The following is a 15,715-nucleotide window of genomic DNA, read 5'->3' on the forward strand; positions in this document are numbered from 1 at the left end:
GAAGCATGTGCAGAAGTGCATTGCCAGTAGAAAGTAGGGATGTAATAAGATAATGTTTTTCACAATTAACTGTAAGTCTGGGCTTATCAGTTACCATGAACTGATGCCAACTGCCACCCTGTGCTGCTGGTGCTGTATCAGAGCTTGCAGTATGGGGAGGCAGCTGGCTCCCTGGGAGGAAGGCGGGAGCTGGGAGCCGGTACGTACCAAGAGCCTCTGGCTGCTGCTTCTGTATCAGAGGCAGCAGCACAGGGCAGCAGCTGGCTCCCGGGGAGCGGGGCCAGCAGGCAGGAACTAGTACACACTGTAGGTGCGTGTAACTGTGTCACTGCTGAAATTTTCAGCAGTGACACAGTTACCCAATTACCTGCATTTTTACATCCTTAGCGGAAACACATACTGCCGGCTGTGGGCACTCTGTTAATCCGCTAGGTATCATTTGAATCTCTGACCAGCTGCACAAGTGCGCAGCTTATGGGGAATACTGGTGTCGAGTGGCAGAGAGGTTGTTCCAGATGGTGGGGGAAGAGTGGGAGAAATATTTACTGTCTACTCTCTGGAAACAAGGATATAAAGACCTCGGGTCCTCGAACAGCGTCAGAAATGCAAGAGAGACGAGGTGTTCAGAGGAGAGGCAAATGCACAAAAGACATTGCAAAGGAATGCCTCGACCCTGGGTCCATATAAGTTAATGGCTAAACTCCCATTGGCTCAAGTGGGAACAGGAATGGACTAATGGGGAGAGATTTTACATGTTTCTGAGGAGGGAGAGAAATGGATTTTGTGTATTGATTCAGGAGAGGAGGTGACGAAGAGGTGGATTGTGGGAAGGCTGAATTAACAGTCATTCCAGTGTAAATGTATGCATCTGAACGATTACACTACAGTGGAACTGCAAACAAGCAACAAACCAGAACACCTCTGGGAGGTTCCCATTGCACGAATGTGGATGAAACGAAACGAGCAAACAAGAGTGACTTGGTAGCTCTGAGAAATGCTTAGGTATGAGATACAAATTCCTGGCCCAGCCTCGTTAGTGAATCCCTTTCCAAACATTCTCTTGGCATCAAAAAGAACTTTTCCCTCCCCGAATTTAAAAAAAAAATCAAATAAGTTACAAACAACACGGCTTCGTGGCATTTTTAATATTTAAAACAAGACTAGACTCTACAACCGCGACCTTTAACAAATGTACAATAACGCGGTAACAAATTTGCTTCGAAACAGCTGCTCTCTCGGTACCAACTGGCATGAAGATTAAGAAAGTAATTGGCTAGTGTTCAGATAATTACCATAATTATAGCGACACCACTTGGATCACATCTAACTACGTTTCTGCTGCACGTTGCATAATTTAATAATTGGCAGCATGTAAATGGACAGTGAAGGTAAAGACTTTCCTAGAGTGTAAATCCTGAGCAGGACAGAAATGGGAGGATGTGAGAGAGTTGAAATGGAGCGGGTTTGGCTTTTGTCTATTCTAGATCACTGCATTCTAGAGCGTTCAGACCACATGTGCTTAAGAGTGCAGGGGGCTGGACAATTCTCTTCTGACTGCACCGTCAGCTGAAGGGGGAAATGCTTTTAGTCGATAGCATTAACCAATCAGCTTTTGCTGATTGGTTTATCGACTACTATTATGTCTCTAGGCTGCAACTGAGCTGCTGCTACTCCTGCAACTTCTTATATAGTTTCTCCTGGCCCCTAATTGGCTGGTTTCTTCCTTTGTGGTTCCCCACCTGGCAGCCAGCAGAACGTGAGCCCACTTCACCGCTGCTCCCTGGGGTCTCCCAGAGCAGCCACGTGACAATGAAAAGCGGGTCTGGCAGGCTGAGATTTTGCCATCCGCTCTTCTGAGGCAAAGGAAGCCCAAGTGTGTGGGCAACCCAGCAACACGGCTCTGGTCAGAAAAGCCTGGGGAAGACTCTCTCGGCAGGCTCTGATTACTCTCTGCAGAGCAGTGCTCGGAGGAACATATCGTGTATATGCTCTGTCTATAAGCACATGGTGATTTCTCTAGAATAGGGTTGCCAGATGGTTTAACCAAAAATACTGAACATCAAGCTCCCCCACAAAAAAACGGGAAAAAAATTCTGTTGAGAAAAGAAAGGAAGAGACCAAAGTTGTTTGGGGGGGGGGGGACGACCTGGACAGCAGTTAAGCCAAAAAAAAAAAAAAAATCAGCATGGCCCCTTTAAGAAGAGGCTTTTTTGCTGGTGGCCATTTTATTTTTTCTGTTACAGCCACAAGACAAGCCCCTGCGGAACCAGGTAAGCGAGGGTGTGGGGGGAGCATCCGGGGGAGCTTGGCGTGGGGACTGGGGGCTGAGCCCGGTTGCTGAGTGTGTTATAGTGTTGCCAGGTGTCTGGTATTTTCTGAATTTTTTTTACCAGACAGGAGGCAAAAGTACTGGACTGTCCGGGTCAATCCCGGACACCTGGCAACCCTACTCTAGGAACACTAGGGCAGACCAAAAACCCAACCACCTAGGACTGGTGAGAGATGGGCTGTCAACCAGGTGTGCAGGGGAGGGGAGTGTACGGAGCCTCGGCTCTTTAGGGCCTGTTGCATTTGCACTTCCTGTGCTCATGTGACACATGGGGGAGGGGAGAAGGCAGGGCCGTGGGTTTATCCCAGTCCACACCAGCCCACGGTGAGACGGCCAGTCCCTTGTGCAATGAGCTATCTGGGAAGGGGGCTTCTGCCTTTCGGAGTGAAAACCCGCCCAGGAGCTCAGCCTGGGATGGCCAGCTTTGCTCCGGCCTCCTCGCAAGGCTGTGCACAAACCTCACGACCGCCCTTACAGCCCTAGAGATCCGAGAACATCAGGGACTGGCAAGAGGCCTTGCTGACCTCAGATGATGGGAGCATGGGGCGTAGAAAGCTCCAGTTCATCATCTTGAAATGGAGACACCTGTCTGGCATCCCTCATATCGCAGCTCTGTGCTGTATTTCTTCCCCCATGTTAACGGGTTTTCTGTTTCTGCAAACCTGCCCAGCGGGTGCCTATGAGGAAGGATTTGCTGTAAACAGCAAGGAGGTGCCTAGGGCATAGAGTAAAGCATTATAAAATGATTGAGGATGGCAAAGCACCTTGCAAGCATCCTGTTAATCGAGTTTGATTATAAGCCGGTTTGGGTTATTATCCCCACTTCATAGAAGGGAAACTGAGGCACAGCGATGCCTTAAGTGTCTTGTTCTAAGCAAGGCACACAGCATGTTGAATAGAGTAGTAAGGAGCTGTAACGGGGCCAGGCCCCAAGCCAAAAGGACCATAGAGAAGTCCTCCAGGAGGTTGGAGTGGAGCCCATGAAGCCATTGCACCGGTTTGCTGGGTTTCTTCAGTGTGTTAACTGCTCGGCAGGGTTGGCGCTTCCCCTGCTGAGTGTTCAGGCCTTTTTCACAGAGGGCCGGAGATCCCTGCCGTGGGTCCCATGGCGTTCACTCGCACGGTCTCCTCCGCTCGGGGCTGGGCGAGCCCTTGCCGTGCACCTTGTGGCCGTTCCGTGGACCAGGCCGAGTGCTGGGTTCCACCGGCAGGCGAGGAGCTGGCTGCTCCGGTGACAAACAGATCTTGGGGAGGAGGAAGTGGCTTAGCTCAGTACGTTCCTCTGGATTGTGGGCAGCTTTTGTCCGTTCATGGCCGCATCACGGCGCGTGTGCCCAGCCCTGTCGGGCCCAGGCCTGAGGTGCGTAGTCCCGGTGGGGGAGAGGAGAGGGTTAGGAAGCCACGCAAGAAACGGCAGCTCAGGGAGGAGGCTGACGCCCATCCCGCGCTGGTGCTGTGAGGGCAGGAGGAGGTGACGCTGGCGGGTGGCTGCCTCGACGTGGGGGGTGTGCGCGGTGGGGGTGCATGGAAAAAGCACGTTACCAGAGCAAAGATAATGGCTGCCAGGGGCACATGCCTCGAGCTGCTTTCCTGGGGCCCTGTAAATACTGCATGAGCTGCTGCTCTTACGGTTTCCATCAGACTGTGCAATGAGTCACATTAGGCACTCGGCACTTCCCTGGCTGGCCCCACTGTGAGTTCACGGGCGAAGGCCACCGTGCTGCCCTGGGCTATGTTCCCGGGTGCTCCTTCCTGGCTCCTCTTTCACTGACAATCCTGCAATCCTAGGGCCGGGTGAGCCTCCGGAGTCATCGAATCCAACCCCCTGCCCCCAGCAGGCCCAACCCCAACTCAATCAGCCCAGCCAGGGCTTGGTCAAGCCAGGACAGAAACACCTCTAGGGACGGAGATTCCACCCCCTCCCTAGGGAATCCATCCCAGTGCTCCCCACCCCAGGGAAATCGTTTTTCCTAATATCCAACCTGGACCTCCCCCACTGCAACTTGCCACCTGCCACCACTCCAGCCTCGCTCCATCCTCTTTGGGGAACCCCCCTTCAGGTAGCCGGAGGCTGCTAGCAAATCCCCCCTCCCTCTTCTCTTCGGTTGAGTAAACACGCCCAAATCCATGAGCTGCTCTTCATAAGTCCCGTGATGCAGCCCCCTAAGAATTTTCGTTGCCTTCTGCTGGACTCTCTCCAGTGCGTCCATGTAGTGAGCAGGACTGGCCGCTCACTGACCCTGAGGAGGAAGAACCCGCCCTGAGCCTGGGTGGGATGAGACGGACCTGCCCCTTTAAGTCCACGGAGGCCTGGGGGAGGGGCAGGACTATAAAAGCTAGGCCCAGAAGCTCAGTAGAGGGACAGCTGGCGGAGGGGGCAGAGGCCTGTGCTCAGGAGCTGGCCGAGGCAGACAACTGGCCTAGGCCTTGAGGAGAAGACCCTTTTCTCCCGACACCTAAACTTGGACCAGACAGACCCTGTCAACCCGTCCCTGCCTGGGAGCCAGGTAAAAATTGAGGGGGGTGGGTCTGGAAGCGGGCCAGGGGATGTGGGGGATGGTCAGACGGACCTGATCACCCTTTACGGTGGGTCAGCGTGCTTCGGCACGGATTCCTGCTGACCCCAGTGGCCGCCATGGTGGCCACTGCTAGGGCCCTGGGCCGGGACACACTGGAGTAGGGAGGGCCTGCGTCCCCCCTGTTACCCCGATATTGGGTGGCAGTCTCCCCCTCCCCACTTGTGCTGTGAAAGCTGTTTGTTTGCTGGCCTGCTTTCAGGCCCCTGGTCTTAAAGGGGCCGCCAGGCTAGGTAGTACAGGCCTGAGCTCCGGGCAGGAGCTCAGACCTGAGTGAGAACTCTTAGGCTATGGCTACACTGCAGGCTTCTTGCGCAATAACTATTTTGCGGAAGAGTTCTTGTGCAAAAAATCTTCCACAAGAGCGTGTCCACACTGCCGTGTGTTTTTGCCCAAGAGCATCTGTGGCAGTGTGGACGCTCTCTTCTGCAAGACAGCTCTGATGGCCATTTTAACCATAGGGGCTTCTTACGCAAGAAATTCATAGAATCATAGAATCATAGGACTGGAAGGGACCTCGAGAGGTCATCGAGTCCAGCCCCCCGCCCTCAAGGCAGGATCAAGCTCCGTCTACACCATCCCTGACAGATGTCTATCTAACCTGTTCTTAAATATCTCCAGAGAGGGAGATTCCACCACCTCCCTTGGCAATTTATTCCAATATTTGACCACCCTGACAGTTAGGAATTTTTTCCTAATGTCCAATCTAAACCTCCCCTGCTGCACTTTAAGCCCATTACTCCTTGTCCTGTCCTCAGAAACCAAGAGGAACAAATTTTCTCCTTCCTCCTTGTGACACCCTTTTAGATATTTGAAAGCCGCTATCATGTCCCCCCTTAATCTTCTTTTTTCATGTTGCCTGTCTACACTGCCTTCTTGTGGAAGAGCTCTTGCGCAAGAGGGCTTATTCCTCGTGGGGAGAGGAATAACTCTTCCGGAAGAAGCCCTGTTTTCCAACGCTGTACTGTACATTTACTTGCACAAGAACATGCGTGCAGTGTAGACAGCCGGCAAGTTTTTGCGCAAGAACGGCTGTTCTTGCACAAGAAGTGTGCAATGTAGACACAGCCTTACAGTCCACATCCTTTCTGTAACGGGGGGTCCAGAACTGGACACAATATGCCAAATGTGGCCTCCCCAGCGCCGAATGAAGGGGAATAATCGCTTTTCTAGATCTGCCGGCAAAGCTCCTACTAATGCAGCCCAATATGCCATTAGCCTTTTGGCAACAAGGGCGCCCTGCGGACTCATATCTTGCTTCTCATCCACTGTAATCCCTGGGTCCTTTTCTGCCAAACTGCTGCTTTGCCAGTCGGTCCCCAGCCTGTAGCAGGACTTGGGATTCTTCCGTCTCCACTTGTCCTTGTTGAGCCCTATCACCTTTTACATAAGCCCAAAAGCTTCCATGACGGATTCCTCCCCCCTCCCAACTATTGGAGAGGGGACGAGGGGTGGCTCTGGAGGAACGGCACCTCCTGCAATGTAGAATTCGCAGCGCTGCCAACCTGCTCTCCTCCGGCGTGTGCTTCATGTGCATTTGAAGAATCCCACTGAGCAAATTTTGTTGTGCTGATTCTCCTAGCAGCCTAGTGAGCTGGAACGGCATGGCTCAGTGATTTCCTCTGTAATAAACCCATCTGGCCAGGCAGGCTTGACAGCACCACTCAAACCCATTGGATTGGGGGGTGGGGCGTGAAAATGAAAAATCCAAGCCGAAGGAGGAGAGGAGGAAATCAGATTGACAAACAGAGTTCTTGTTGAAAGTGAAACTCTGTCATTTGTGCCACACCTGGATCATGAATGTCTGTGCGGGGCTTTGGGTGTCTTTTGGGGAGCATTAGGGTTGCCTTATACAGTGGTACAGGGTTTGCTTTATTCCAGAGATGGGGTTGTATTTGCCCTGTCCTCCTGCCCTTCCTTGGGAGAATTAATGCCAGTCACGGATAACGGATGGATGTGTACCAAGGAACGTGGCAGAGGAGGGAGGGAGATGGATCTATGTTGCCTGTTTCCTAGTTATACAGGTTGAATCGCTCTAGTCCAGAATTCTCTGGTCCAGAAATACCCGTTGTCCAGAATGATTTTAGCGAGCTGGGTGTCCACTTTTCATGAACGTGGCCAAGTTTCCTGCAGTCCCATAAAGTTTGTTTCCAGCCCCCAGTCCTGCTCTTCGTGTTCTGTGCTGTTACTTAGCTCTAATTGGCCCTACATGTCATTCTACAAGCCCAGAATACTGCTAGACAGTAGTGAGCGTCTGTGGTCTGGAAGATTCTCTCCTTCGGAATAGGTCAGGTCCCAAGCGTGCTGAACTAGAGAGGTTCAACCTGTAGCTTCCTCCCCCGCTGTGATGGCCGTGATGAGTCTGTGTGCACAGAGGTGGGATGAGTCTCATCCAGAACAGAGGCAAGGAGGGGAATGGACACTTCTTCACAGGCCACGTTCAGCTTCCTGGCATATGGAATCCAGCCGTCTAGCCTATTACTGGTGCACCGAATCGCCCCAGTAACGAGGCAGAAGCTTTTGAGTGTAATCTGAAAGGGCCAGCTTGATGGAAGGGGAAGGAGGGGGAAGTCTCTTTTTCTCAGGAGGCTTTTCCTGATCTTCTGCCTGTATTTTCATTTGATTAATTTTGTCAAGTTCCTGTTTGTATCCTGTTGTCTCTCCCTACATGATTGCTATTCAGCAATCGCATCTTTCAATTCCTTGTCGTGGTCCCCTTTGAAAATCTCTTAGCAGCTGCAAATGCTTTACATCTTTCTTTTGCGGTTTCTCCTTCTCATCCCTCTCATCATTTCTGTCCCTCCTCTCCGAGCCCCCTCCAAACTGCCAGCATCTTTCTGCTCTTGTCTGAGTGTCCTCTGCATCCATTTGGCTCGCAATCAGTGCTCTGGTGTTAAACTCTCGAGAGCTGATATGAGAGAGAGAATAGAAGGCAATTGAGAAGATTACAGACACAGTAGGTCGTTGTTACTCGGTATGGAAATGGACATATTGTCAGAAGGAGCTGGCTTAGACTAAGAAGCTTTCAAATAACACAGTGCGAGGAAAGACCAAATACTGCCTTATTGTTTCCTCCAGGCTTCAATTTTGCATTGAAAATCAGTCCGTGTTTTCATGTGTTAAGAGTGGAACGGATTAAAAAAAACAGAGACCAAGAAGGAAGGAGAAACAGAGGTGGAGGCAAAGTATTAATCAAAAACAGAAATCTTAAGTCAGCCTGCAAACTTCTGGTCCTCCAAGGCCTGAAGACTGTAAATAGCGTTTTGAAGCAACAGAGGAAGTAAAAGAATTAATTACAGTTCGGCTATCCAATCCTGGTTCTCCCAGAAGCAGCATTTATTAAGATCTCACTGAGGCAGGAAAGATTGAACAAGGGGCGTATGGGACCATGAGGTGGAAAAAAGAATTAATCCGTTTGTCCCTGGAGACTAGAGAAATCTGCGGAAATGAAACCGAAAGTTAAAATGAAAGGAGGGGAAAGCAAGCAGAGCTGAGACTCCGGGAACCGCCAGAATGTTAAATTCAGGCCACATTCAGGCGGAGAAGACCAATTGCGCTGCACTCGCGCACCGAGAGCTTGGGTGGCTACCGAAGAAAGTCCCTCGTGTGAAAGTTTCTCCTGATTTCTTTACATTTGGAAATGTCACACACAGGCCTAGAGCAGGGGTGGGGACTCTACGGCCCAGGGGCCAGATCTGCCCCCCGGCTTGCCTAGATCTGGTCCCTGAGGCTTGAGGAGCCCCCCTCCAACACTGGCGAGCTGGTGCTCCAGCCCTGTGGCCCCCCTCCCACTCAGACCCCGCACCCCCACTCTGTCACTTCTCTTGTCCTCCTGCCCTGACCCCACCCGCCAAACCTGCTTCCCAGCTGTTCCCTCCCACACACCAAACCCCTTCTTTTTTGCCAGAGACTAGGGGCCCCCCACAAAATCAACTAGTCTGGGCCCCCCAAGCTCTGGTGTGCAAGGAGAATGTGTGTGTACAGTTTCAGTGTCTCACTTTTGTGCACCCCCTCCCCCGACTGATCTTTCTGTGGGTCAGCAGCCCCCGACTCTGAGGCTCTTTGTTTTCCTAGTTCTCCCTCTTAAAAACTACAAATGGGGATATAAATCATATACGACCGTGTGTTCACATAGTTAAGGGAAGCAGCTGAACGATGCGGCATAATTTGTTATTCTTAACTACAGGTTGCCCTTCTCTGAACCAGGACTCTCTGGTCCGGCAACATCACTGGTCCAGCAGGACCATGGATGTGCCAAGCCCACAATGTCCCAGTGGCAGGCTGATGTCTGGGAGGCCTGAGGGCCGGCAGGGTAGAGGGGCCAGGAACTTGGCGCATGGCAGCCGGGCTGCCTGGTAGGGCCAGCAGGGCAGTGGGGCTGGTGGCAGATGGGGAGCCATCCTGAAGGCCTGTGGCCAGGCCAGGGTTGGGGGGTAGGGCAGAAATGACCTCCTGTGGTTCGGCAAAATCTTCGTATGGGACTGGTCAGGTCCCGAGGATACCGGGCCAGAGGAGTCCAGCCTGCATTTTAATTCCAGAAAACAGATTCTAGCAGAAAATCATTGTTGTTTCCCTGTGTCTCTGGAAGGTGCTGGCTTGAGCAAATCCTTACCGAAATACGCAGTAAAGATCCCGACCCTCCAGCTTCGAGTACCAGGCTTTCAGAAGAAAGAGAGGATGCTTGGATGCTTTCTCAACAAAATCACATTGAGGGTAAAGCTGTTATTGAATTCATCTCCTTAATGGAAGGCCATTTGTAATACACCTCTGCGCCTGTTTGCTCAATAAACTCACAGCTGACTGCAAAGCAGAAAGCAGATGATTAGCAGGCAGCCAAAGGAGAGAGGAGGACGTATGCAAACTGGGTGGGGTTGCGACTTCTTTGGAGGATAGGGACATAATTCAAAATGACCTTAGTAAGTTAGAGAAATGGTCAGAGGTAAACAGGATGAGGTTTAATAAAGAGAAATGCAAAGTGCTCCACTTAGGAAGGAACAATCAGTTCCATACATACAAGATGGGAAGCGACTGTCTAGGAAGGAGCATGGCGGAAAGGGATCTAGGGGTCATAGTGGACCACAAGTTGAATATGAGTCAACAGTGTGATGCTGTTGCAAAAAAAGCAAATATGATTCTAGGTTGTATCAACAGGTGTGTTGTAAGCAAAACTCGTGAAGTCATTCTGCCGCTCTATTCTGCACTAGTTAGGCCTCAGCTGGAGTACTGTGTCCAGTTCTGGGCGCCACATTTCAAGAAAGATGTGGAGAAATTGGAAAGGGTACAGAGAAGAGCGACAAGAATGATTAAAGGTCTAGAGAACATGACCTATGAAGCCAGGCTTCATGAACTGGGCTTGTTTAGTTTGGAAAAAAGAAGATTAAGGGGGGACATGATAGCGGTTTTCAAATATCTAAAAGGGTGTCACAAGGAGGAAGGCGAAAATTTGTTCCTCTTGGTTTCTGAGGACAGGACAAGGAGTAATGGGCTTAAAGTGCAGCAGGGGAGGTTTAGATTGGACATTAGGAAAAAATTCCTAACTGTCAGGGTGGTCAAATATTGGAATAAATTGCCAAGGGAGGTGGTGGAATCTCCCTCTCTGGAGATATTTAAGAACAGGTTAGATAGACATCTGTCAGGGATGGTGTAGACGGAGCTTGATCCTGCCTTGAGGGCGGGGGGCTGGACTCGATGACCTCTCGAGGTCCCTTCCAGTCCTATTATTCTATGATTCTATGATTCTATGCACAGGCGAGGCAGGGTGGGCACGCTGATGGCTCTGTAGAGCAGCGGTTCTCAAGCTTTTTGGGCTCTGGAGCCCTTTATATGCGTAAAAATTTATGCGACGCCCCAGTGGTCCACTGATTGTATGTGTTGAACCTCTCGATGTTTCCAGTTTGTCAACCTCGCGGAGCCCCTGGAGATGTTTCATGGAGCCCTGGGGTTCCACGGAGCACAGTTTGAGAAACACTGCTGGAGAGCTATAACAGCTTGGTGATAGGCTGCGTTGTTCCGAAAAACCGTCGGAAAAGTGGGATGCTCTGCAGATCCTGCAATATTTCATAAAAAAAGTATAAAATACCGTTGGATATAGTGATACAGCAGGGCTGTAGTACGTGCTGATCCTCTCTAGTCTTGTACTCGCTGGTCCAGCAACATCTGTGATCTGGCATGATTTGAGTTAGCCGGATGTCCACGTCTCATGGGCGTGGCCAAGTTTCCCGTGGTCCCATAAAGTTTGTTTCCAGCCACCAGTCCTGGCGCTTGGTGTTCTGTGCTGTTACTCGGCTCTAATTTACCCCAAAATGTCTTCAAAAAGCCCAACAAGCAGTGGTAGTGTCAGTAATGCTGACCATATTGACCTCCCGTGATTCAGTTTGGTTTGGCATTGGTCAGGTCCTGTGGGTTCTGGAGTAGAAAGGTTCAACCTGTATATCAAAATGCTACAAGTTCTCTCTCTCTCTCTCTCTGTGTGTGTGTCTGTACTGGAAATTATTATCCTAGTCCAATCAAAGCAGACAACAAGCATTTGTTCCAAATCTGTTTGAGAGCCCAGCCAAAACTCACCCCACTGTCGAGTCAATTCGCTATTAGTATGCAAGAGGCATCATCCTGTCTTGAATAAATCCAAATTAACTCCTCCTAATCCATTTAGACATGAGGCAGACCCCTGACTTGCTCCCTGCCTTTCCTTTTATACATATTTATGACAACGTCAATACAAGACATTCTGTAATTAAAAAGCCTTCATATTTTGTACACGTACGTGCGTGCGTGCACACAGCCCTATGGGCCAGCGGCTAAAATGTTTGTTGGCATCGGAATGGATGATTCCGCCAGCCAATGCTTTTTCCCCTCTTCTGGGAGTTTCAAAGTGTTTTTCCAATGCTGTCTTCCCTGCGTTACTTCCTTCCAGAAATTTTTAACAGCTTTGTAGCTCAGTTTCACACAACAGTGCAACTATATCCACAATCTGGCGGATGCGAGCACATTTGGTTTTTTGGAAGTACACACAACACAGCCCCTCTCAAAATCAGCCCTTACAAAAAGGCTTTGAGTAGATATGGGAGGCATGTTTTGGTGACTATTCCTTTCTCACCAGAGCTTTAACCAACGTCTGGCTTGTTTTAAGACACCAGAATCATTTTATACACTGAATTCTGTGGCCCTTTCAGCATGCCATTGCTTTTTCCAGTGTTGGAATGCTGAGCAGGCAGGCAGAATTTCTTGGTAACACTTTAGATCGTAAGAGGATTGTCTAGGAATTCGGGAACCAGGCTTGGATTGGGAGCGAGACCCAGAGTTATTTCTCTTCTCCGCCACTAACATCCTGTGTGACAGTGGGCAACTCACTTATTCTCTCTGTGCCTCACCTCCCTACTTCCTAGAGTTGTAATGGGAATAAAAGATTGTGATGCCTTCCAGTGCTTTGGTAACCTAAGAGCCATATAGATAACTATATATGTCTAAATGGTATATAGAATCATAGAACACTAGGACTGAAAGGGACCTCGAGAGGTCATCGAGTCCAGTCCCCTGCCCTCATGGCAGGACCCAGTACTGCCTAGACCATCCCTAGATAGATCAGAGGTGCACAATAAGCCGGAAGCCACTTGCCAAGCTTAGCCCTTGGTGGGCAATTGGTATTTAATTTACCTGCATGATCACAGGTACGGTGATCCTGTTGGCTGTGGATTGTTATTCCCGGCCCATGAAAGCTGTGGGAAGTGGTGTGGACTGAGAGAGAACTTCCCAGAGCTCCCATTGGCTGGGAATGAGGATCCATGGCCAAGGGGAGTTGCCAGCAGACGCGCAGGTAAATAAATTGCCTGTGGCCCACCAGGAGCTAACTCTGGCAAGCCGCATCCGGCCTGCAGGCCACTGATTGCCCATCTGTGCCATAGAGGATCTCGATACACGTGTCGGAAATTCATTGGGCACACAGCAAAGCAAATTCATATCTGTCCATTTGAAACAGCTCCAAAGTGTAGTTGCCATATCAGACTCTGGGGCAAGGGTATCGTTTACGGCAGGGCTTGTGGTGAGCCTGCATACAGGCCTGTACGGTAAGTCTGACACATTTCACAGACCTCTTGGTTTTTGTGGAGAACCCTGGACACCCCTCAACTGACCTCCATCTGCAACCTCCAAACAGGTCATTGCTCTCTGGCCCCTTGGTTATTCTGTAGCATGTCTCCAAGTGAAATTAACTTCTGCTTTTATTCGGCATCTGCATGGGGCAGCAGTGAGTGGAAGTGGGAAGGGAAAATAAATGCTTTAACATAGCAGTGAAATTCTTCTGGGAGACAATTTTACTTTCTTTTCCCAGTGGAATCATCCGAGTTCATCACGGAGAGGAACTTCATGACTAACGGTCTGGTTTCTCTCCTCTCTGCCTTCGATGGTCATCTGTAAGAGGAGGGGAAAAAAGAGAGAGAGCAGATTCATCATACTTGTCGCTGGAGGCAGGAAAAGTGCTTCCAGGAGACTGGCTGTCTATTTATCTTGCCTTGGCTCTTAAACCATCACTGTGGAGGTAGCCAAGTGTCTCATACATTTATCAAAGTGTACAAATGGAGATTTCTGTTTCTCTAGTCTTTCTCTCTCTCCTTCCCTGCTCAGGAGGCATTTTAAAAATGTGCCTCAAGGGTGGCTTAGTATAAGTTGTCACATCATAGAAGTTAAAGATGGAAAATACTGGGAAGCTTTCTGTCCCATCCCCGGCCAATGCAGTATGGCATCCTTCACCGTACTTTTCATTTGTCCAGTCCAGCCTCAAGCGATGGGGCTTCTGCTTCTTTGCCTGTACTGAGGACATGGATTTGCAGCAGAAACACAAAGGCGGTGAAATCACCTTTCATTCCGGTGAAAAGTCTCCTTTCAAGAGCATTCAACGCTACAGATTTAAAAAAGAATTCATTAATAAGTAACATCCGGAATTGACCCCGTGAAGTTTCTTTACCCACCAGAGTTGGCACTATTTTGGGTTGTGGTGAAAGGAGGGAAAAAAGTATCTTTCAGTGTTGAGTCCATCCTATTAGACACACAGCCTTTATTAAATTGGTAAGAAATGTGAGTCCGTAAAGGACTTACTTATAGGAATGCTCCCTTCCCCCCTTCTCTAGAGCCCTGTGCAGATACAAAATTTGTATCCGCATCTGTATCCACAAAAACAAGCTGTGGATATCCGCAGCCATATCCACGGATGTGGATATCCACGGATTTGGGGATATCCACGGATTTGGGGGTATCCACGGGTGTGGATTTGCGGGGCTCTACCCATCCCCATGTTACGCTTTTAAAAATTAAAACTACTTCAGGAAATAACTCCTTTCATGTTGATTATGCTTTCGGTATTGTAAGCTAGAAAGCTAACTCGAAGGAGCAGTCAATTAAGAAAATGAGTCTGACTTTTCCAGAAGATGTGGAGTACATTTAGCAAATTGGAATCTCGTGCAAGACCATTAACTCTTCTCAGGGATGGAAAATAACAAAAGGAATCCAAACATAATTTTGTAAGAATTGTTTTCTAGAGAAGAGCTAGTGGAAACTGCTGCTTGAGAGTGTAGGTGCTTGAGAGATGCCTTACTGGATGGAATGCACTTTTACAACTCTCTCTGACTCATGGCCAATGTTCTTGAGCAACTAAAATACATTACATTTCATCTTGAGCGCTACCCACTGGATATAGTAAACCTCACCTCCTGCTTCTGTTAATCTTAGTAGGGCAGAACTTTGTATTTAAGGAAACTTCCCAGTTTGGGGTTGCAAAGAAGGCTTTAAAAATCAAAGCAGATTTTTACACAGTTCACTTTTCATATTCTGTGCCTATGTAACGCTGGCAGATGGATTTGAACCTGGGACCTCTGGAGCTTAGTGCATGAGCCAAAAGGTAGCTGGTGCTCAGCTAAGGCTGTAGAGCACTCATCCTTCTCTCTGTAAGTGGGCTCGGTGCCACTAGATGGGTAGTACATCATAGATAGCGATTAATTAATAGTCATGTAACCACACAAAATATTCTCCGTTACACGACTTCGATAATCGCTGGGGGTGGAGCCGGCATCCAGTGTGTTCCCGGCCCCTGGCAGTCCCCTGCCACCCTGTGCTGCCGCCTCTGTAAACAGGTGGGAGCCGGTCTGCGAGGGGAGCCAATTAAAAAACCTCTGATACAGAGGCAGCAGCGCAGCGTGGCAGCAGCCTCTGTCTGCGGGCAGCCGCCCCCCGCTACTGCCTCTAATAGGGGCAGGCGTCTTGTGATACATGCAGAGAGCCGGCTTCCCGCCTGTGCCAGCTCCCGCCTGCCCCTCTCATCCGCTGCGCTGCTGCCTCTCTATGAGAAGCAGCAGAGCAGGCGTTGGAGGGCAGGCGACTCCGTGGATCCAATGCTCCTGCTCCCCCCCGTGCTAACCTGGAGGGACCTCTGGGAATGAGAACTTTATTTAACGGCCAATCTGATCACTCGACTGAGACTACCCATGGGCTAGGTTGTTTTTCTGCTAGTGTCACCTGTCCATTAGGCCGAGATCCCCACCCACGTATATTACACAGGCCAAGAGCACCAAATAATCATTATATGTTAACAACTTTCTCTCTGCTCTCAACTGGGCAGTTCTGAGGTTGGAGACTCCATCACTTATTTTTATGTCCCTGGAATATGGCACTGAATTTAAAATGAAATCAAGAGACCGGCAATACTGCTGCAGTTTCAGGAGGCAATTAGATTAAAGCTCCCTCGGCTTGCCTTTTAACAAGAGGCTAATTGCTGCTTTTGCATGTTGTGAAAGCAAAGCTACTTTGGTCTGTAGCAAGTCCA

The 15,715-nt window shown here is 49.7% G+C and overlaps 1 protein-coding gene across 2 annotated transcripts in view; it reads left to right on the forward strand.

The window, feature by feature from the left end:
• The window catches only part of LOC142819239 (LHFPL tetraspan subfamily member 7 protein), a 156,377-nt gene that overhangs the window by 79,673 nt on the left and 60,989 nt on the right, over positions 1-15,715 (forward strand). The window contains exon 3 of one of the 2 annotated variants that reach the window (XM_089772141.1): positions 9,494-9,849. The exons of the other annotated variant lie outside the window; for it this stretch is intronic. Within the exon in view, the coding sequence (XP_089628267.1) occupies positions 9,494-9,648 (155 nt within the window). The 3' untranslated portion in view covers positions 9,649-9,849. Of the gene's footprint in view, positions 1-9,493; positions 9,850-15,715 lie in introns of those variants that run through there. 2 annotated transcript variants of the gene reach the window in all.

This window comes from Pelodiscus sinensis, chromosome 21 (assembly GCF_052426305.1).
Source record: "Pelodiscus sinensis isolate ZL-2025 chromosome 21, ASM5242630v1, whole genome shotgun sequence".
Lineage (NCBI taxonomy): Eukaryota > Metazoa > Chordata > Testudines > Trionychidae > Pelodiscus > Pelodiscus sinensis.